Genomic DNA, 24,126 nt, shown 5'->3' with positions numbered 1-24,126 from the left:
CAGTGCTGCAGGCCCACTACGTAGCATTTAATTTTCAGGCCCTGGGCACAGGTAGTGCCACTTTACTAGAGACTTATGAGCAAATCAAATATGCCAATTGGGTATCAGCCATTTCTTCCTTGTCATAAGAAGCGAGTACAAACACTTTAGCACTGGTCAGCAAAAAGTTAGGGGAAAACCCATGCCAAGAATGCCAGGTCTAACAGTCTTGTACTAGTAGTAAAATGCGCTGTGGCTCTCAAATCGCACAGTCTCAAAGATGCTCTCTTCAGTAAGCACCAGTACCGTCAACTCAACTTAAAAGGTAATTGGTCTGGCTCACTTTCTCTTCTGCGGGAAGGACTGTAGCTTCATGTGTGCATCAAACCAGGTCGCTGTAGACTTTATTCTCAGGATTGTGATTGGCCGTCCAAGTGCTCCACTGAATGTGCTAATCTACATAACACATGACAAACTGTACGAATATTTATTAAAATTAACCACACGGTTATTTTAATTCCATTTAAACACTTTCAAAAAGGCATTTTAAGTTCCCTTTAAACATATTTTTTTATTGATAAACCTGAATCAAAAGAGCATTGAACCTCATAATATGTAAAAGCAGCATTTGCATTTTGGCTTCGCAGTGCAGTTTGTTCTGGCAATAGAACTTATTTTTCCCACACACACAATTAGGAACGAGAATACAAATCCCAATGTCTATTTTAAATATTTTTAAAAAAGGACATTTTTTTTCTCCAAAAATAAATATCAACAGCCATCTGGAGTTATGATTTTGAAAATGTGCATGAAGACCAATCATCTTTGTGGGTCTATTTTCAACAGAGACATAATGGATGTTGTCCGTATGTGACACAATCAAATTTCAAAAGCAAATCCGCCAGGTGGGCAAATACACCTTCGGCGGCTCTCATTGTGTCTGGCAGCTGAACTTCATCAAACGGAAGTGAAGGGATGGTGACTCTTTCACCCGGTATTAGTGCTGCAGTAGAGAGTTGGAAGCCCTGTTGATGTCGTTGTTGGAAGCCCTCAGTGCTGCCAGCGCATCAGCCCTGGAAAAACCCATGTCCATCAGTTGAGCAACCTAAAAGAGAAAGACGGGTTAATTATATCATTGAAAATGTTTTCTGAGTAAGGGCAGTATCAAGATAATGCTTCCAGGAAGTATTTTACAGGATTGCGGTCCGTGTGCTCAATTTCTAAAAACAGAATAAATCTTATAACCATTATGTTCAATCTTAGGCTCAATGAGGCGGTATTAAAATAATCAGAGGAGAGGAGTTAGGATTACTCAGAATTTATTTCAAGTGTTTAATGGGTGGTTTAATAACAAGTGGTAGATTATTCCCGACAACAACATCACGAGTTTAAGATCACATAATAGTCATTTAAAAATGGTACATACATGTGCACATTGAATCTGAAAGTCTGCTAGTGGGCTGTATTGAATAAAATGCGTTAAATGCTGTTTCATAAGAGTGGTTAGTACTTAATCCTGTTTAAGATTAGAGGCTGGATCGCGGAAATTAAGTGTCCTACCTCCATTTCTAATCATGCTGAGAAGGGCGTTCGCTTGTGAGTTGGTTACCTTTCCAAGAATCAAAGGGACAAGTGGTCCGCTTTCTTCGCTTGTATCCTGTCTACATGATGAATGTGTTTAATACATGTCGTCACTGCTTGAGGGTGGACGCCCTGCTGCAAGCAGAAGATAATGTAGATTTTTCTAGTATTCTTGACGGAAAATCTTAATTTTATTAAAGACACGGAGGCGAGTATTATGCTTTCTTATCTTGCTTTATTACACACAGCAGCCAAGATAAGTAAAAAACTACAGTTCCCAGAGGGCCAGGGGACAAACTGGGCCATGGGACTGAAAAAACGTGAGAATACATTAGCCAATCACAATGAACCTATGAGATAAAGACCCTAACTGACTGCGCAGCTTCCTCTTTTCGCTGGCGAGCAGATCAAGAATAGTCATTAAACAAAGGGAAAATGAATAAAATTAAGGATATAGCCAAAGTCCAGGAACAGAAGTCTTGCATCAGGGGAATCCAAGGGAGAAGACCAAACAGGCGTCCAGGAGGATCCGGGAGCAATGGAATCGGAGCACTTGCAGGAGAAGATCGAAGAAGGTGCAGGGTAGATCTTCTAAGATGAAGCCGGTGGCAAGGCTGGATTCGCTGTAGGGAGGGAGAACAGAAGTTAAGAAATGTTGCGGCGGGATAATACTCGCCTCCGTGTCTTTAATAAAATTAAGATTTTCCGTCAAGAATACTAGAAAAATCTACATTTTATGGCAAGACCGGAGGCTCCTATTATGCTTGTTTAAAGCATATGAACAATATCAGAAGCCACAGTATGAACAGGTTTGCAATAGAACATGCAAAATATGCTGTCATTTGACCAGTCTGCTGATCTCAGAATGTCTTCTAGGCGAGAGCCAGACCAAAAGGCTGTAGAAGCCATGGCTCCCCTGGCCGAATGAGCCCCGAAAACGGAGACGTCAATTCCGGCAAGAGACATGACCCAACGGACCCAGCGGGCCAGAGTGGGAGAAGAGACAGGAAGATGGGGTTTAATAAAAGAAATAAGGAGTTGAGAATGAGAGGGCGTTCTGAGATCAGCAGTTCGGTGTTCGTACACTTTTAAACATTGACCCACACACAGTTTGGGATGAGCTGGAAAATAAGGATAAAACACTGAATCCAAATTAGTCTTAGTACGTCTGCGTATCTGAAACAGCACACCTGAAGGAGAATATTGGCGAGCAGAAACATCTAGAGCCTTAACATCAGAAACTCTTTTAATGGAAACTAGACACAGTAACATAGTGAGTTTAGCAGATAACATCTTTAGTGAAAGAACAGCATTGTCTGGCCAAACATTAAACAATTTAAATATCACTGTAACATCCCATAAAGAGGTATACTTAGCCAACGGAGGTTTCGCACAACGGACACCCTTGAGTAGACGACAAATCATAGGGTGAGCACCAACTGGTTTACCATCAATTTGAGAATGGTACAGGGAGATGGCAGAGCGATAGAGATTGATGGTGCGGTAAGCCTTACCGGCACTGGCTTGTGAACCAAGGAAGTTAATTATGAAATACAGAGAGGCTGAAATGGGATCGAGGTCCCTTTCCAAACACCAGCTTGTCCAAAGAGACCAGGCGGATCTGTATGCTTTGGAGGTTCCCGGAGCCCAAGCTTGGTTGATAAAGAACGAAGCCTCTTGTGAAATGAGGACGTCAGAAGGGGAAGGCCGGAAACTTTCCAGGCCGACAGTTGCAGGGAGGAATCGAGAATGAGATTGTGTTGATCGCCCTGAGGATTGAGAAGTAGGTCTCCGAAAGAGGGAAGAAGGACCGGGAAGTCCACTGCCATCTCGAGAAGAGTCGGAAACCAAACCTGGGCTTGCCAGAAGGGGGCAACTAGAACCAGGGACGAGGACTGGCGGCGAGCCTGAGAAAGAACCCTGTTGATCATCAGAAAAGGAGGGAAGGCATAATGAAGATGACGAGACCAATCCTGCAGGAAAGTGTCTGTCGCCAAGGCCAGGGGATCCGGGCGCCAACTGTAAAACCGGGGCAATTGGGAATTGAGACGGGAAGCAAAAAGATCGATAGAGAAAGGGCCCCAAAGATGGGAAAGAGAGAGGAAAACGGATGGACAAAGCTTCCAATCGCTGGAATCTCGAAGAAATCTCGAGTGCCAATCCGCCACGCTGTTGAGATCTCCAGGGAGATACTCGGCGGTCAGAGAGAGATGATGGGCGAGGCAAAATTCCCATAGACTCTTTGCCAAGTCCGCCAGGGGTTTGGACCGTGTTCCGCCAAGATGGTTGATGTAGCGGACCGCAGAAACATTGTCCATGCGGAGGAGAATAGAACAGTGAATCCTGTTTTTGGAAAGGCTTTTGATCGCAAAGGAACCTGCAAGCATCTCTAAACAGTTGATGTGCAACTTTGACTCCTCTGCGGACCATGAACCTCCAGTCGAGATTGGTCCACACCGGGCGCCCCAGCCCGACAGGCTTGCATCTGATTCTAAGACTAGATCTGGGGCCGTGGCGAAGATAGTGCGCCCGTTCCACGCATCTAAATGGTCTATCCACCATTGAAGCTCGGTGCGGGACTCGGGGTCTAGAGCCACGAGATCTGAATATGCAAGGCCTTGACGAAGATGACGGATTTTTAGGCGCTGAAGAGCACGATAATGGAGAGGTCCCGGAAAGATGGCCTGAATGGAAGAAGAGAGAAGGCCGACAATCCGTGCCAGAGATCGGAGGGACAAAAGAGAGGACTGAAGAACAGATAGGATCTCCGCTTTGATCTTGGAAACCTTGGAAAGGGGGAGACGAAGGGACGCTGCAGCAGAGTCCACTAGGAATCCCAAGAACTCCATGTTCTGAGAAGGAGTTAAAGACGATTTGTCTTTGTTGATGAGAAAACCCAGATCCAGGAGAAGGGACTGAGTCAAAAGAAGGTCGGAAAGGAGAGATTGTTTGTCCGAATTCATGAGAAGGATATCGTCCAGGTAAATAATTAGCCTTATGCCAAGAGATCGAAGATAAGCGACCACTGGTTTCAAAAGCTTTGTGAAACACCATGGCGCGGAAGATAGGCCAAAGGGAAGAGAGGTGAAACAATAGTTGATACCTGACCACTGGAATTGAAGAAATTTCCAGTGAGAGTGATGGATGGGGACCGTGAGGTATGCGTCTTGAAGGTCCAGACGGACCATCCAATCGTTGGGACGAAGAGTGTCCCTCAAATGTAAAATGGTCTCCATTTTGAAATGGCGGTAAACCACAAACTGATTGAACCATTTCAGATTGATGACCGTGCGGAGCTTCTTGTTTTTCTTCTGAACAAGAAAAATGGAGCTTAGAAAGCCTGAGGAGTCGACGGGAAAAACTTGAATTGCTCTTTTGAGGAGAAGAGTCTCGATTTCGTTTGAGATTTGAGATGCCATCAGAGTTGAAAAAACGAGAGGGGGGGGAAGAGAAGTTTGGACGGGAGGAGAAAGGAACTCTATCAGGTAGCCTTGTACCGTGCTTAAGACCCACGGATCTGAACTGAGGGTGCACCATTTTTGAAGAAACAGTTTTAAGCGACCCCCCACAGGAGGGGAAGAAGAAAGGTTTACCTTGTTGGTTGGAGTTTTGACGATAATTCCGTTGGCCTCTGCCTCTGAATCCGCGGCCACGTTGGGGATAGAACTGAGGCTTGTAGTCCTGGTTGTTGTTGGACGAACCTCTGGAGCCTTGGTTGTAGGGACGGCCGGAAGAGCGACCCCTGCCTCTGCCGGCCCGTCCAAAAACCCGAGGGGCGAAGACCTTCTTTACTGTTTGCTGGGCTTTGTCCAAAGAAGCAAACGTAGAAACAAATCTACTAAGGTCACGAACCAGAGAATCTCCAAAGAGGAGACCATTTGCCTTGGGGCCAGGATCCATGGGAGCCAGATTAGAAAGTTTGGGATCCAATTTGATTAAGAGACCTTTACGGCGCTCGTGGGTGATAGCGGAATTGGCATTTCCTAGAAGGCAGAAGGCGCGTTGGGCCCACATGGAAACATCATCTGCAGAAAGGTCAGAACCTTCTAAGCGGGCAGCTTCCGCTAGATCAAAGATACGGGCGAGAGGGCCCACAACATCCAATAGTTTGTCCTGGCAAGTGGTCCAAGCTTTATCCACCCCTCTGCGGGGGTCCTTGCCGAACTTGGAGAAGAAAGTGAGGAGAGGTTGGTCGATGGAAGGGACCATCGTAATTTTGTCTGGAAGAGAAGGTTTGGGACATTCGGATTTAAGTCTGGCTCTTACCGGTGCCTCCAAAGGGAGGCGCAGCCTGGCAGAGATATATTCTCCCACATGGTGAGAAGGGAACCATTCGGTGGAATTAGGATGACGAATAGTGGAGGGATCAAACATGGGTAAACCCTCAGAGTCAAAAACAGGCTCAAAAGAAAAAGAATCCAATTTGGGGGATTTAGCAGGGGGGGGGGAAGGGTCAGTAGTATCAAACAGGTCAAAATATTGGTCAGCGTCATCGAAATTAGCATCATCATCATCGTCATCAGTGTCCAATATAGTGGAAATTACCAATTTTCTCTTAGGAGACTCTGCATGTTTCTCTTTTTGTTTGCGTTTACCCTCGGAGCCAACAAACCCCTCCTTAGAAGGAGGCCTGGGAGGAACAGGGTCCTCAGTCAAATGCGAGGAAGACTCGCTGATCAAAGACGCTTTTTTGGGGACACGAGATTGAGCAGAGAATTCCACTTTTTTCTTTCTGCTTTCCCCCGCAGACTGGGCCAACATTTTGGACATGATGCTTAACATCGAATTTTCCATGTTTTTGGACATTCTCTTCATAGAGACTTCTACAGCTGATTCCACTGAATTATTAATAAATTTATTTAAATCCCTTTTAAAAGAATGTGATTCCTGGGAAGGGATTTCCTCTGAGGAACTATCACGTTCCATGATGCAGCTGTTAATAGAGCCAAAAATAACACCCAGGAGGTAGGAGAGGGTTAATGGACAGAGCGGGGGCGTGTACAAGCTGTGGGCTGGGCAGAGCGTGAAGCGACGTCTGTACACGGAGCTCCAAAGGCACGGAGGCCGGAGCACAAAGCGGAGCAGCAGGCACACACAGAACGGTGACCGGAGGGAAAGAAGAACCCAGAAAGAGGTCAGAAGGCGCGCGAAGACGCGCGCGCTGAGACGCTACCAACGGCGTCTGAAAACGGGGGGGGGGGGGGGGGGGAGCAAGCTAGAAGCGCCGGAGCTCCGAGGAGAAACGCGCGAACAGCGCGAAAGAACTAGCGCGAGGTCGCGCTAAACAGGCACAATTAAAATGTAATACAAGCGGTCACAGAAAATGCATACAAAGCATAAAAAGTACTGAGAGCAAAGATAAAGGCACTTATCTGACTGCGAGCAGCAAGAAAAGAGGAAGCTGCGCAGTCAGTTAGGGTCTTTATCTCATAGGTTCATTGTGATTGGCTAATGTATTCTCACGTTTTTTCAGTCCCATGGCCCAGTTTGTCCCCTGGCCCTCTGGGAACTGTAGTTTTTTACTTATCTTGGCTGCTGTGTGTAATAAAGCAAGATAAGAAAGCATAATAGGAGCCTCCGGTCTTGCCATAAAATTGCTTGACGACAAGTGCGCGTGTCGCACTAGTTTAAAACATTTCGTAACCGAAGTCTACGCTGATTAAGCAGGCACAACAGACGGACCACTTACTGGTTTAATAGCGTTATTGTTTCTTCAATTCAGTGCAAGTTCTGTGACTCGAGACCATTGAAGAGCGTAGCTTACATAATAAAGATTTAGAGGGCTACATTAAGTTTAAAGAACATTTAATTATTGGCAGAACTGAATGGTAAACCTAGAAAATATTTTAAATAATAACTGCATAAAAGAGGCAACCAATGCGTCAAACATTGGGGTAAAAGACTTGACAATGACTTGACTGTGTGAAGTTCATTTTGCAGGTGCCTCTCTACGGTGAAAGGATTTCATGGGCAAGGGGTAGCACAACAGTAGAACTTCACAACGAGTTAACCCAAACCTTGTGAGGGCCCATGCCAGAGCTCAGGGCGGACGGGGTGGCCTGCTGACCTCTGTAGAATTGCAAGAGCAATACCCATACCCCCTTACAGGTGAGGGGCCCCATGCAATGCATGATTCAGGTGAAGAGAGAAGTGACTGAGGACCATATGTATCAAGGCCAAATGGGTTCGCAAACGCCGAAATTCGCAGAATTTCGGCATTTGTGAACCCATTTTCGCAAAATGGTATGTATCAAACAATATGGGTGCAAAATAAGGAATCGCAAAATTTTCCATTCCTTATTTTGCGATTGCATTTAAGGAATCGCAAAATTTTCGATTCCTTATATGCAATGTATCAAGGAAAAAACAATTCCAAAATGCCCTTAAGGAATCGCAAATTACCACCAACTTCTAGTTGCTGGTAAGTTGCGAATTCTTTTAAAAAGGCATTTTTTTGAAAATCCAATGGTGCCATGTGACGCCATGTGACGCTCATACATGCCCTTAGGGCATGTATGTGCGCCATATGCGCACACATGTCATTTTCAGGGGTGCAGCAGGGTGTTCTTGAGACACCCCTGCACCCTTGAAATTATTCTCAATTTGCGATTCGCGAATTGCGAATCGCAAATTGAGAATAATTTCCCATTCATTCCTATGGGCCTCCTGGCCCATAGAAATGAATGGGAAATTATTCCTTAATTGCGATTAGCAATTTGCTAATCGCAATGAAGGAATTTTAAGGAATCGCTAAAAAATAGCGAATGACTTCATACATACCATTTTGCAATTTCTAAATAGCGATTCCTTAAAAATCGCTATTAAGGAATCGCAAAAGGGTATGTTGATACATATGGCCCTGAGTGAACTGACAAAGGGCACACAGACTATCCGGTACACACATCGGGGCTATCCCATGGACTACCTGAGGGCAGGGAGGTGTCACTGACTTTAGAAGCACACTCCCCCGGGAGGTACCCCGGGTAGGGAACAAGAGGCTCTGGGGTCTCAAGGTTAAGCTGGCCTCCCAACACAACATATGTACACAAAATAAGCTCTCCAAGAATTAAAAAATGTATGGAGATATGTACTGTATCCCTCCCAACGCTACTCAGCACAAGTGTTGGGCATACCATTTTTTTTAATTATTATTAGATAGCTTTATTCAATATGTAGAAATACCATAAAAGCATCAAATTATCCAAAACAGGTTACTGGTACAAACATAAAAAGAGTTAATAATCCATCAGTTTAAAAACCATATCATACAATTTCAGTCAAAAGGTTAAAAGATTACATTGCACCTATCCCACATCCAACCAATTCATTTACAGTCATGGGGGCCATTCTTAAAAATAATAGGTAATTATGACAAGGAATCTACAGTTTACCACTGCCCCTTGTATTCCTTAATCTGAAAGCAGCCCTTAAAAAATTAATGATACAAAAAAGTGTAACAGCATCTGCAGCCAATTTAAAAAATAACAGCCTGTTTGAATCTGGCTTTCTTTAAAGTTCCCTTCAGGAAGAGTCTCCTGGGATAAGAGAAGAAAGGGCATAGTAGGATGAAATGGAGGGTGTCCTGAGGAAATCTATGATCGCAGTCACAGGGCCCCTTCATCTATATAGAAGGTGTGAACTCTGCTGGGTCCGCTAAAGCATGATGCAAGAGATTCAGCCTAAACTGGGTCATTAAGAATCTATCATGTGCGCTGTTTATGCAAGACAGGTATGGTTCAATGCCCCTGGCAGACCTAACTACTAGGTGTTCCCTCACTGACAGCTTAACTAGCTGTGTCTTCCCGGAGCATTAATGCATATTTAAAGAACCAGTCCTTAACCAGAGCCTTATCTTTCATACCCGCTTTAGAGGGGTTGGCAAATAGGTCTAAAAATCCAATTTTCTCCAAAGTCTCCTTCACGTATTTGAGCCAGGGAATTATTAGCCCATGATCGAGGGAAAGGCAGTCTGCTATAACCTGTCTGCTGAAAGCCGCCTCCTCGTTTGCCCAGATCTTTATCCAAAAGACTAAGGGTTTGACTGCAATGCTGTCCATGATATATCGGACACCCAGTTCTTCATGAACAATGTGGGCTGGCGTGCTCTGAGGTACTTTTAGCAGGTGCCGAAGATACATATTCTCTTCAGTTTGTAACTGTAAGGCCTCAGTAAACCCCCACACCTCGCTTCCATACAGCACTGTGGCACAGCACATAGCATTATATATTCTCATTATCTGCTCAGGGGACCAGCGTCCTAACCTGTGCACAAAACTCATTATGGACCCGGTACAACTGGTCATAGCGCGGCGCTTTTCTTCTAACAAGTGTTGGAAATTTAGTTGGTGGTCAAATAAAATCCCCAGGTATGAAAAGGACTGTACCTTTCCTAGGTGATGCGATACGATTGTCTACCTATAGGATTTACCCGCTTTTTTCCCCACTTCCATTACATATGACTTTGCCAGGTTGGGCGATAAATCCAGATTCTCCATAAATGACACAAACCCATCAATTAAAAACTGGAAGCCTTTGGGGGTGCAAGCTAAAAGTACCCATCATCGGCATAAAGCAGAACAGGGATCCCCGAGTACCTAACCTAGGGGTGTCCACCTGTAACATGCTTAATTCAGGGTCCAGACCATTTATATATAGTGTGAACAAAAAGGGAGCTAGTATGCAACCCTGTCTGACTCCACTAGAGCACAGAATGGGTTCTGCTGTTTTCCCCTCCTGACTGTATCTGACCACTGTCGTGGTGTGCAAATGCAGGGATTTTAAAATGTTAATGAGCCCTGGGTCCACACCAATAATAGCCCACAGTTTCCCTCGATTAACTCTATCAAAGGCCGCAGTCAGGTCTATGAATGCCAAATACATCGTCCCTTGGTTGACTATTGTATATTTGGCGGAAATAAGGTACAGATTAAGGCATTGGTCGGTGGTAGATTTTCCAGGTCTAAAACCAAATTGGAGGTCAGTTATGACCCGATGCTCCTCTGCCCAGTCAATCAGCCAGTTTAAAACCACCCGTCCTAACACCTTCGCTGACACATCAATAAGGGAAATCGGGCGATAACACTGCGGACTATCCTTATTGCCTTTTTAAAAAATAGGGACAATCGTGGCAGTGGTCCAAGATACTGACATTACCGTGTCCACTGCTGCATTTATGACCCTAGTCAGGATTGGTGCCCAAAGATCCGCTTTACTGATGAAAAGATCGGGTGGAATCCCATCTGGGCCCGGGGCCTTATTCCGGGTTAGGCCTCCAATTCCAATTATTACCTCTGCCAATGAAAATCTTAATGGGGTGGGACCTGTTCCCAGTGCTCCTCCAGCAACTGGTTTGTACTTGGGTTATGGTTATAGAGCCTTTGAAAGTGCTCGTGCCATTGCTCTGGCAGGATATTGTTACTCAAACCCAGTTTGTCAGCCTCTTGAAAAGATGGATTATTTATAATTCTCCAAAAGGCGTTAGAATCCCTTAGTGCCACCACCTCTGATAGATCTTCCCAGGCTTGTGTCTGTAGTTGGTTTTTGCGCCCTTTGACCGCTAACTTATAGGTTTTTTGGCACAGGGTCAACCGCTCCCTATCTCTTGGGGACATCTTTAAGGTGTTTTTCAATTCTCTTAGGGCACGTGAGCATTGATGGTCAAACCATCTTGGGGTGTCCAAATTTACCTTATAGACTGGGGCTCTCAACAGGCTGTCGACTATTTGGGCAACATCTTTGAAAGTGTCCACTAAATCTGCCCCTTCCATTTCAGGGTCTAAACACCTCTGGATAGCATGTTCGCCCTCCATTAAAAGCGATTCATGGAAAGCCTCGCCATCAACCTGTGTCCAACACAACCTCCTACCTTGATCCGTAGCCCTGACCACCCCCCTCCCCACTCCAAGGGGTATCTGGTCTTGGCATAAATTAGCAAGTGTGAAGGCAAGAGAATTATGGTCACTAAATGCGCTACAATCAAAACTAAACCAAGTCACACAATTTCTGAGTGATGCAGAGACAAAAATCTAATCAATAAATGAGGCACAGACTCTACCTTTGAATGTGGGGTAAACCGTTTTGTCCTGCTTAGTAGTAACCAGATCCATTGTGTGTGTTAATGCATATATATTTAAAAGGCCACTAAGTTCCTTTCCCTCCTTTGTGTGTTCCAGATGTGGACCGTTCTGTAGAGTACACGTCCAATCCCCAAGCAATACGCTCAGATTTGGGCGCAAGTGACAATTAAAATCGCCTGCTAAAACCAGCAGAGGAGCCATCTGGCCATGAACCTGTGACTGACTAATTCTTGTATTCAATTCATGCAGAATTGCAGACCCCTGTTCATTTGAATTAACATTATAAAAGTTTATAAAAAGTAACCTGTAACATTTATTAAAAATGTCCCCTGCACAACTTCCGAGCCCCAAGCTAGATCTAGCCATCTTCCCTGCAATGTAAGATCTACGTAAATAACCAACCCTCCCCTGGCCCCACCTGACAAGGCCTTATGCGCCGGGCAAAAGAAGGTTTTATATCCTTCTAAAAAAAAGTTGTTATTAACTGGTTCCCAGGTTTCTTGTAAACAGATTACCTGAAACTCCCGTATATAGAGTAGCCATTGCTGGTCCTTAAATTTAGAAGACATGCCTGCTATATTCCAGGAGACCATTTTTATATCTTTCCCAATTAGCCTATTTCTGCTGACAGTTACCTGGGGGTTGGCTTACTTATGCCCCTAGCCTCGTGGGCGTTTACCATCTGAGGTTCACAGGTGTCTTGGTCTTCAACTGCCCCAAAGCTGAGCTCTCCTCCCCTCCATCTTTGGTGAGTATTGAGCACCCAGCTGTTATAAGCGGTGTCTGCTTCCCCCACCAGATTTAGTCAATCAATGTCATCCAGATCTCTAAGTGGTGCAAAGGTGTTACTTATCGGCACTATATTAGCCTGCCAAAGATCACCCTCCTGTCGGCCCACATATCCGTGACGCATGTTAGGGTTGACCGAGTGTCTGTGGAAAAAACCCAGCGGAAGCATTTTAATGCTTGAGTCCGCATTGGCTAAATAAGGCCCTCTACTCTGGGAAAGGGTCTTTCACACAAGTTCGGGGAACCTAAGTGTCACAATCACACAGTCCCCTGGGAATACTTTCCTTGTACCGCCGACCCAGGATACCCTCCTTTCCATCAAGATGTGTCTATGGTCTCTAATATTGAACCCCACGTTTCTACACATCCAATGCGCCACCTTATTGATCAGTTGTGTCGTGGGTTTCTCCCTTCGGTTGGTATAAGCTGGGACGCCTGTTAGAACAACTGTATACGGGATTGAGGCAGGGGGAAGGTCTAGAACAGGTAAACCAGAGGTACTCTGCGCCAATTGTGAGACCCTCTATTTTGCTTGCTGCTGCACATTATTACCCCTTCCTGATCTAGAGGTGTCCACTGACTGATTTGGAGGATTACCTGGGGTCACAGTCCTAGAATCCCCTGACCCCCCTTTCCCAGAACTTGGGTTTGGTCTCGATGTTTCAAGACACACACGTTGGTTACTATTAGCCCCCCAAATTCCACTAGTACCTGATCATTGACCCCCTTTACCCTCTGCACCATCTCATTGATAGATGGGGCTTGCACATTAATGACTTCTGCCCCCCCCCCCCCCCAGAAACACATGAACATCTACATGCCCCTGTATTGGTTAATACATTATCAGAGTTCTGGAGAAGCAGCAGTCTTTTTTGTATTGCCTCTAGTTTACATAAAAGGGGTCCCATAAGAGTAGTCATCATAGTCTCCTATCGTGTACAGATCTCGGGATCCTCCCTAGCCTCCACTGCTGTGCGATTTTCATAATCTGGAACACAGATCCCGGCCAATCCCTTATTAGGTTCTAATGTCCGCCTAACAGAAAACCTATTTGTTTGATGTTTAGATCTGGGCTTAGGCTTGGGCTTCTGTTTTTGTGCGGCTCCCCCTCTTGTGCGCTTTGCAGGCAGCTCATCGGTGCTTGCTGTCACAGATTTCGATAGGCTTATCGCACCATCCCTGGTGGCCTTTTTTGACCGGGTGATAGCCTCATCACTGACAGATTTAATTTCCATATGCACTGTGGGCGGGCTTGCTATTTCTTCAATCAGTATGGGTGAATGGTCAGAGTTCCCGTCCCCTAGGGGCTTCTGGGCCGGATTGACAATGTGAATCTGTGCAATTTCGATCCCGCTGGTGGTAAAACTGCATTCCCGTTAGTGTCCAGGGCCGAGATGATGGTACATAGATTATCCACAGACTGCGGCGCGCCTGTAGTCGATTTGGCCATAGCTATGCCTCCCATTGAAGACCGTTTATGGGCTAAAAGGGTATCAAGCGAGAGTCTTCTCTCTGTCAGCTGGATCTGGTGGGTCAAGAGCGACTCTGCTCTTGTCAAAAAGAGTCCAGGGTCCCTGCAAACCCCCACCCCTACTGGTGGGCCTGTGGCCTTACATTTGCTCATTATGTTAGATAACTTCTGGGCACTAGTAAGCAATGACGGGTAAACCCCCACCCAAATACAGTTCGGTACCTTGTTTAATTGCTGAAGTCCAGCGTGGAGCGTGCGATGTCAAGGGAGTGGCCCAGCCGAGCCTCTTCCTGCCTCGGACGGGCGCAGACTGGCCCACTCTTGGCCCGTGTGTGTCCCGCGCTGGGGGAGCCCTGGCCCCCTTATAATATGTAGTCCCCTTGTGCCGGTGTCGTCCAAAGGAATCAGCAGTGGCGGCAAAACAGCGGATGGCAGCAGGTAACAGTATTGGGCTCCCCTTTTTAAGCACCTCCTGGCGCTTCAAAGACGATGTGCGGCGTGCACGCCGCAAGAAATGATGGATAATGTAGTACCCTTGTGCCGGTGTCGTCCAAAGGAATCAGCAGTGGCGGCAAAACAGCGGACGGCAGCAGGTAACAGTGTTACAAAAAAATGTAACGGATTGTCCTCACACACCCCATCACCACTGTTCTGGCTAGCCTAGATGCGTCTCACACATCGGGAGAAAAGAGCAGACAAGGGCTTGAGTGGGGGTACACGCAGGTACACCGCATCCCCCCACTCTTTTTACAGGGTGGGCGCCGTCTCCCCTGCCAAGAAGTTGGCCCCACTGAAATATGCTTAACTTGTTCCGGTGTAATTTTCAGACACCGGGACACGTTCAGTAGCACCTGCACGTTGCCTGCTTTCCATTCCCAGCAGCAACTTGCAGGAGCCTTTTTTCACCTCCAGCTGGGCCGAAGTTAAGGGGTCATCCGGCCTCCTTTTGTTTGTATATGCTGACTGGGGGCCGCCTGGAACCTTGCATTTAAATGTAAATCCCACAGAGGGAAACAAAGGCACACAGCTTGCCTTCTCTTCACAGGTACTTAAGAGAGGCATGCTTTTGCCTTTGTTCTGGGGTGTGGAAATTTGTCAAAAATCTACTTGGCCAATGGACAAAATTTTACAGAAATCTACTTGTCCTGGGAAAATATCTACTTGCCCCACCTATTCCATAAATCACTAAGGTGGGTCTGCACGGCAAGAACCTGCACTGTAATCAGTGCAAGATAATGTGCAACATTATTTCAAGCGCAATCCAATTATGCAGTGCATGGTCATGCATCCTTAAATGCAACTGTTGTACTGGCAGGTTGTACAGTATGTGGGTGGACGTGTCAGTGTGCACTGCAGCCAATTATCAACCAGTGTGCATGTGACAATTTCAATTGCAGAGAAGGAGTACCTAAAGACAGTCTATGCAAAGTATACTTCAATTAATGTAGTAAATTACTAGTCTGTGTCGGAATATGAACTTGTAGGACAGAAGGGTGTTCTCCATCCTAGGGCCAACTCATTGCTGTCCAGCTTCAAAAATACTCACATGTGAACATGATCTGATAAACGTGTGGAAAGGAATAACCACACTTTTTGGCGAAGCTTATGAACTATTCATGGGACAGCCAAAATTGCTTGACAGAGGTGATGTGGTTCACTGAGGCAGTATCCACAAGTACAAATACACAAGAGGCAGTACTGGGCAGTTAAATCAATCTCTCCTTTTACATTCCTGGGCAGGTGAGGCGTGATTATACTACTGTGCACTCACTGATAAATCTCCATGTTCTTCTCCCACACAAGGAGCATATGCAGCACAGACAGTAGAAGCAGGGGTTTCTTGTGCACAGTAGTGGTATAGTACTAGCACCAGAAGAGTAAGCTCCCCAAACATGAATAGGTGCAGCTCCACAATAGATGTGCACGTTTGTCTCACTTAGATTTGTGAAGTATTTTTTCTTTAAAATCCGAGTTCTCTGCCACTTGTCTCTCTCCTTCCAATGTCCCCAGCCCCTCCACTGCCCACCCAGATGTGCTCGTTATCTTCTTCGAAAATCCTGTAATTCTGTTGCCGGATGCTGATATACGAGTATTGGTAAGCCTGGTGAAAGATAAGGTTTTAACGTTGCAGCAACGTGTGCAATCAGTTTTTTTTTTCAGAAGCTGAGCATTCTGATAGTCTAAGGAATGATGCTTGGATATTTCGAAATGGGTACATGCATAAAGAAGGCACAAAGGCAGGCATACCGGAAAAACACTCCTTGTCAAATCATGTAGGGAAAGAAAAACAAGCCTTTATGTCTACATTGGACGAATACTCACACAGGTGGCAGTGCCACTTTTCCTTGGATCTGGTATGGGCTTATTTTTACTGCCGACGTAACTGTGCAACAAAAATGCAACAATACAGCGGTTGCATGAAATTAAGGTGGGAATATTGTATAATTTCGCGCAGTTGTCAATAAAACCTGATTGTGTAAATTCTGATGTTTCTGCTTGATATTGAACTCGGTTCTGCAATTTTTGCCATTTTACATCGTTTCAAATGACAGATGGTCCCCCAATGGTGGCAGGTCCTGTGTATGTGCGTGATTTATAACAGAGTCACTAATAATGAGATTCTACAGCGGAGACGCTTTCCTCGTAATTTGCCACATAATCATGCTGCCTAAACTGCATATTTTAACAAAAATGTTGATTCTAGCTCAAACAGATGAAAAGTTTCTAAAAAGAGGGTAACCAATCCTGCCACACAGACTAAAGCCCATCACAAGTAGTGACTGGTCACTTTTACATTGCTATTGGTGAATTTGGGTGTTAATCTGAAAGTAATAAGGCAAGACATTTATACTGACAGGCTTAACCTATACTGATGTAAAAAAAAAAAAGGATACGATAAACAAAAATGTGCTGCCTTCTGCTACATAATTCTAATTTTTCGTGGCCACATAATTTAATCAACCCTGCGCATAATTTAGACCTTCTCTGCTGCTTCATTACAGTGGCTCTGTTTATTTAGTACACACTGCCAGAGCAGTTTGCACGGTGGGGGTGGTTTTCAGTAGGTACAGGAGACGGGAAATGCAACCAAAATAGAGGTACAGGCTAACAGGAATGAGCCTGTAAAATTGGCACAGACATCGCGATGTTTGAGACTTCAAGAGTGGCCCACGTTTCAGTGAGCTCTGTGAAATACCCTGCACACATAACATTGCCTGGAACGCAAAAATACTTCCTGCCTGCTTCATTATGTGGCCTTTCTTTTATTAAAATGTAGCTTTATTGTTTAACACCAGGAAAAAGATGCAGTTAAAAAATGTTTCTATTTTCAGCGCACCCTTAATCTTGCAAGGATGCCTTTTCGGTAAGACTGCCAGGCGTTAAAGTATAATCGTTAACTCCGTGCCCCCGAATGCGACCTCATCCATGAAAGAAGACTGACAAAGTAAAGGTCAATGTCTCTAAATAGTGAGACTCCATTCATGGTGTTTTCACTCATTATTAACCCTGCACTGGTTGTGTTGCAATAGGCGCCTCACTGATCAGCCGATAGCAGTGGAAAAGTTCCCGCCTTACTGTAAATTAACATGCCACACATTTGACTCTGTCCCCACGCCCCCTGATCCCAGTCCATTCTATGCAGCATAAAAGTTAACATACGTTTCTGCAAAACGCATTATTAGATTGACTCGCCTGCTGGTGAAGCATTCACTGTGTCAGAGACGGCGACTTTCCGCTCCAGATTCCAGGCAGTGCCTCGCAGCGCACCAAAGATGAGGGGACTGCCCAGGACGGATCCCAGTAGACAGGGCGATTGAGCCCTGCAGCAATTAGTCATGGAGAGACCACAAGGTCAACCGGCCCGCAGCGCTGAGACTCAGATAGACGCAAAAGTGTTTCGTGTCTCGGCGCCCGCCCTTTCAAGTTCAGCAGCTCAATTCCAAGAGCAGGTGGGCTGCACCAGTGTGGAACTCACGCTAGAACACTTACGTCTAGCGTAAGATCCCCCAGCCAATCAGTGACTAGATCGAGCCCAGTCATGGGCCTCCAGCCAGTCAAAGGCTTTGACAGCATTTCAATTGCCTGTGAGCCCGAGAGCGCCCACAGCTCATTTCTTCTTTGTGATTTAATGTCTACTTGTCCCTCGGACACAAAAGACAATAAATCTTCTTGCCCTTCATAAAATTCTAATTGGTTCGGGCGTCGGGCGATATAATTCCCCCACCCCTGGTTCTGACCCTGTATATAAATGCAGACACTGTAAGACTGTCAGATGGGTTAGTCTGTCCCAGTATTTACACAAATAATTTAAATAGCACTATTTATTTCTTTTATAGTGCTACGTCGTGACGTCATGAGGTCATTTGCATATTGTCTTACTCGGTCAGTCCCCCCACTTATTTTTATAGGACTTTTGCCCTGGAGCAGACGCATCTAGGCTTGATGGAAGGGATACACCTTGACGAAAGTGTGACTACAGGGGTCCCTGTGCCCTTCTTCCATGGGGTGCAGAAAACCCATCATTGGGGTATTGGAAAGCGAGATTGGTTAAGAGGTAGGCGCAGGTCACTCTAGTTTGGAGGCAAAGCACATTGCCTAATTAAGATTCCATATGCCCGTCCTGATGAAAGCCACAGACTCAATTGAGCCACAAGGCAGAAACATGTTGACTGTAACAGTGGAGATGGAGCACTAATTTCTCTTAGCTCCACAATTGATTTTAATCACCAAGTGTCATGTCTAGTGAATAAACCGTTTTAGGATGGCACATTGGTTTTTAACACATATCACAGATCCATTCTTAATTAGAAGTGCCTCCCTGACTACAGGTGTATGCCCGCTCTCCATCAAACAGAGGTTTTGGAGAGCTAGGATTGTCCTATGATGAAGCATGACACCAGGTGGTGTGTGAGGACAATCTGTAAAAAAAATGTGTATGCCCAACACTTGTACTGAGTAGCGTTGGGAGGGATACATCACATATCTCTATAAATTGCAGCGGCTCCATCCAGCATTGGGCTACGTCTGCTATAGGAAGTCACCACACACCGCCACTGCAGAATATTTCACTAATATTCAAGGCTCAGCGTTGTCTGCCCTTATAGAATGGGAGGCCTTCAAGGCTGTAGTCCGTGGCCACTGCATGGACCAGTTAGTAGGTATTTGTAGAGAACTTAATGAGGAACTACACAAGCTAGATGTCACCCATCATACCCTGGACAATAGCTTAGGATTAAACCCGGTACTCATCGAAAGCTATTGGAAGCAAAAGAACGCTATAATACTGTCCTAGAATGATTGAGATGCCACGATTATCAAAACTGCATAGCTAGAGCCCACAACGAAGAGGGTAAATCTGGGAGGCCTACTGGCGTGGCTCATTTGCCCTGAACTACGAGGCACACCCATTACACACCTAACATCTGATACAGGGACACACATCTATTCCCTGGGGCCATCAACAATGAGTTTCAAAATTACTACAAGGCACTCTATTGCTGCCCAGAGGCACTGTCGGAAACTTGCAAGATATGGTCCTCGACTGTCTGCCCCTTCACCACATAGGGCACGGGAGACTATTGGGGGACACGCCATTAAGGAAATGGCCACTGGTAAGACTTCGAGCCTCAACGGGCTCCCTTTGGAATTTTACTCTGCTTTCACAGGCGCCCTAGCCCCAAAACTGGAGGCACTCTATGCTGAATCCATGAAGGCAGACCTTCTACCCAACACCACGAGGAGTGCTCCTGTAATCCCCTTCTCTAAAACTAAGGTCTCAGGTGCACCCACCTCTGCATTTTGCCCACTGTCCATGCTCAACATGGACTTCAAGATCATAAGTAAAATGCTAGCATGTAGCCTGCTCCCCCATATGCTGGTTCTAGTCTATAGAAACCGAACCATAGTACCTCCCTCAACTTCAGGAGGTGGTACGAAGTTCTCTACCACCCAGAGGTACGGGCTTTGCTGGAGGTGATGCTCATGTAGGTGGACCTGGAGAAGTCATTTAACTCGATACAGTGGAACTTCCTGTTGAAGATCATGCACAAGATGGGAATGGGGAGGACTGGATTAAATGGGCTACCCTACTTTATTCTGAACTGACGGCCGGGTCAAGACTGGCTCCACGATCTCCACCACGTATGATATATTCCGGGGTACTAAACAGGGCTGCCCGCTATATCCCCTACTCTTCGCCCTGGCCATTGAGAGTTATTTTGGAAGGAGGGTAGAGGTAGTGATATAAAAGTGATGGCCATAAACATATTATCTCGTTTGTTATGCAGATGACCTCCTTCTGTACCTGTCTAACGCCCTTATTGGGGCACAGGGTGCGGTCCGTTGCCATGATAAATTGAGGGAAACTATCAGGCCTACTTGTTAATCAAACCAAAAAATGTATTTTACCCCCTCATCAGCCATGCTAGCTTGAATCCAGTAGCACAGTGAGCAAGGGATCCACGTCTGGGCATACCCTTGGCTATTTAGAGTGAACATAGCAAAGACAACAAGATGATGGACGGAGTGCGAAAACATTTCAAACACTCAACCCCAGTCAAGCGATCTGGGTTGAATCCATTGTTCTTTTGCTCACCATGCCACCCCAGTTTGGAACCAGCCATAAGTAAATCAGTCTTAAATCTACTCCCCATGGGAACAGTCCAGCATGAAATGCCAGGCCAGTGCCTCCCTGGACTGGAAACAAGCATCCTGGGACTGGTTTCTGGGTTTCACCCCTCATCAGCCAGGCTAGCTTCAATCCTGTGGTATAGCGAGCATAGGAACCCACGTCAGGGCATACCCCTGACCACTATGAGTGAACACAGCAAACACAACAAGATGATGGACGGAGCACTGGAACTGTTCAAACACTCACCCCCTAGTCATTGATAGACAGATTTGAATTCTGTTTGCTCTGCAGTATTGGTCGAATGCTTACAGAGCTCTTTGCACGTCCATAAGCGTTTGATCTAAGAGGACTGAGTCGTCAGCATATAATAAGATTGTAATTTTTTGGCAGACAAAGTTAGGCGGAAATGCTTTTGCTTAGTCCAGGGATGGAGTAAGATTAGCCAGTACAAATTAAACAAAAGGAGGGCAAGGGTGCAACCTTGCTTCCAGCCTTTGTTGATAAAGATCTTTTCAGAGGTTGCCCAAGTGGAGGAAACTTTAACGTCAACCCAGGTGTCAGTGTGCCAAACAATTATCAGCTTCAGAAGGGCTAATGGGATGCCCCATTTCTGCAGTTTAGACCACAGGGTACCTATTATAACACTGTCAAAAGTGGTGGTAAAGTCTACATAGGATGCACGTAGCAGCCTCCCATTTTTTGCCATGGGTTTGTCGATCAATATTAGAAAAAATAGGTTATTTTCAATACTGCAGCTGTTTTGAAAACGGGTCTGATAGTGAGGAATTAATTGACTGTCAAGAGCCCACTTTTCCAGCTCTTGATAAAGAATCCGGGAAAAACATGTCCCATCCACATCAAGAAGTGCAATAAGTCTAAAATCTTCTGGCAAATTACGATCTCCCTCTTTATTGATCGGTACTAGTAATGACCCCCTTCAACCATCTGGGATACAGTTTCCAAGGTGGCAGCTATTATAAAGGGGAGTTAAAATTGTAATCCACTTATTGGGGGTATGTTTAAAAAAGGAAGCTGCAAGCCCATTGGGGCCGGGTGCTCCGCTTTGTTTTATTTACCGGATCGCTTTTTTGACTCGCCTTGTCTTTAAAAGTTTTACTCCGGCCCGATCCCCTGTGCTGGTGCTGAGATTCTCTAGTCGTAGGGGGGTGGGGGGCTGCTTGGGCTGCTGTCAACATAGAGGTTCTCAATATGCTTAGACCAGCCTGCTGCTGAGATATTACTAGTGGCGGGTCGCGATTTACTACCAAGGCCTCATTTATATTGCACCAAATCTTATGAGGAACCTTGGACTTAATGACCTTATGTATCCTGGCCCACTTTCTTTCATTATCTTACCACTTCTTCTCCGATAGTTTCTTTCTGGATCTGGATCGGAGTTTTTTAATGGCTTCTTGTTTGAAGTGGAGGTTCCTGCTGGTGTTACAACGGACTTTGAAGCCTTATTTGGTTGCATTTTCAACTGTCGGATTTCTATAGCAAAACCTTGATAAACATCCCACCTGACCTGATGAGGACATTGGTGGTGGCTAGCAGGGTACATATCACGTCCAGCCCTCTCTCAAATGGCTAATCTTCCGATTGATCCTGTGCTGCAAAGAAGTCCAAACTGCATCAGCCAGCTGTTGTCCTAATCGATGGTATGAATCGGTCACTTTTCACTTTTTAATCTGGTTCTAGGTTATTTTGTGCAACAATTAGGTTAAGAAGGGGAAGATAAGTTAGCTGTCTCCTAAACTTTTCGCCGGACATGCTATTTGATTAAGAATTCATGTGGATTAAGTGCATGTGCACACATTTCAAGGCCAGCTGTCTTATCCTACAGCCTTTTATACGATTGAGTTTTTATCGGCAGGACCAATTTTGGGTTTTGACCTGTTTTATACTCGACGACCAATAATTTCCTCTTTGATACGGACGAAGAACACCTACATTGATTGTGGTTACTTTGTCGCAGCTTCGAACTATCTATTAGAATTGCTCACGCTCCTACATTCTATCTGTCCTGATGATGACCGCAAGTTTTCACTGTGGTTGAAACGCCGTCGACACACCTGTGGCATTGAAATTTTAGAGGGCTCATGATTTGATGTTTATGTTGAAACCCTTCTATTCCGAACTGAAATTGTGTTCGCCACTTGTTTGTTTTTTTCTATTAATGTAAAGTATTTTTATAACCAACAATTCACATATGAGCGGATTATTTTTGATAAAAATAATAAAAAATTGTTTTGATATATATTTTCTTTCACTACTTTGTTGATTCCATTCTATTGCACTCATTTTGATAAACACTATTTGGTCCCTTGTTGTTCTCACTCCCTTTTGCTTTTTGATTTCTTTTTTCTTTCTTTTATTCTTTTTCTTTCCCTTTGTATTCTTAAATCAAATTTCTGTTTTCAGGGAATTTTTCCCTACTAATGTGTTGAATTATATCTCCTGAACTATTGTTTGGAATAACAGTTGTATATTCACAGCACACTTCCACTGGTGTGGAAACTCACAAGAATAGATAGCACATTGACATCTCTGATCATGTGAAAATGTGTGCTAGAGACCCACATAGCATCCAACCTAGCATGTCTATATGGGGAGATGTGGATATAAGCAGTCGTTGATTGTTTGTCCCTCAACCATTCAACATAAGCAGCCTTGAATCTTTTGGTGCTTTGTCCATGCGAATACCGTGCACGTCCTTCCTTTGGGATTGCATCACTTGTGAAGGAATATTCCAATAGCGGTTATCCATGTCCTGACAACAAGGGCTGGCACCGATGTGAAAGCGATTAGCGTTAAAGTCAGAAGCAATAAGCCACATTGCACTTTCATGATCCAATTTTAAGTAACTTAGAGTCAACAAGAGGAGGTTGATGGTTCTTCTCCACAATTCATTGTACCAGGGTGCACGTAGATGCTGCCAATTAACAAATGGGTGTTACCACGGGCTTTTGCCCAAGTAAGTCACACTTTCACGAAAATAGCCTCAATTATAATCGGATGAACGGCCAAGCAGCTTTTGAGATAGCTCAAGGTCCCTCTGGAGGGTTGGCTGCTGCCGATGGATTGTGTTTTTTTTCATACAAGAAAAAATGGTATGAAGGAAAAAGTACAGAACACTTTTTGAGTAGAGCACATTTAATTACCCTCTCCACAGTTATTATTATTCTGAGCGAATGTATCAAAATATATTTGTAACACACATAAACAATGGCACCTAATCAATGAAGACAAAAAAATGACATATACCACAACATTCTATACATCAACAGAAACAGTAATACATAAGACAGTAACCTTAGAATAATATTCTCACTAGTGTCCCCCCAATAAGTCTGGGCGAACCACTTAGAGTTAGTCAAGGTGAAACACCTAAGGCTTGTAGACTATCCTAGCTCTAGTGTGACACCACACAATTCCAAAGATCACTATAATTTCAATGATGACTCCTTAGAAGTGCTTACATGACCACGTTTCAGCCTTTTCTTCTTATGCCTCCTCAGGACAAGGGTTATACATTACTAAACAAAAATAAAACACAACAAAACGAGATTACTCCAACCTTCTAATATGTGTGGAAAACG

At 45.0% G+C, this 24,126-nt stretch overlaps 1 protein-coding gene across 1 annotated transcript in view; it reads right to left on the bottom strand.

Annotated features, from left to right (window-relative positions):
• Nucleotides 1-530: 530 nt before the first annotated feature.
• Nucleotides 531-24,126, bottom strand: part of UBAC2 (UBA domain containing 2) — an 811,088-nt gene continuing 787,492 nt past the window's right edge. Inside the window, exon 9 of the mRNA XM_078657616.1 lies at nt 531-1,084. Coding sequence (XP_078513742.1) covers nt 977-1,084 — 108 coding nt within the window. The 3' untranslated portion in view covers nt 531-976. The remainder of the gene's footprint in view (nt 1,085-24,126) is intronic.

This window comes from Lissotriton helveticus, chromosome 8 (genome assembly GCF_964261635.1).
Source record: "Lissotriton helveticus chromosome 8, aLisHel1.1, whole genome shotgun sequence".
In the NCBI taxonomy this organism is placed as follows: Eukaryota; Metazoa; Chordata; class Amphibia; order Caudata; family Salamandridae; genus Lissotriton; species Lissotriton helveticus.
The sequence above is the reverse complement of the archived record's forward strand: the minus strand, read 5'-3'. Positions and strand labels throughout refer to the sequence as shown.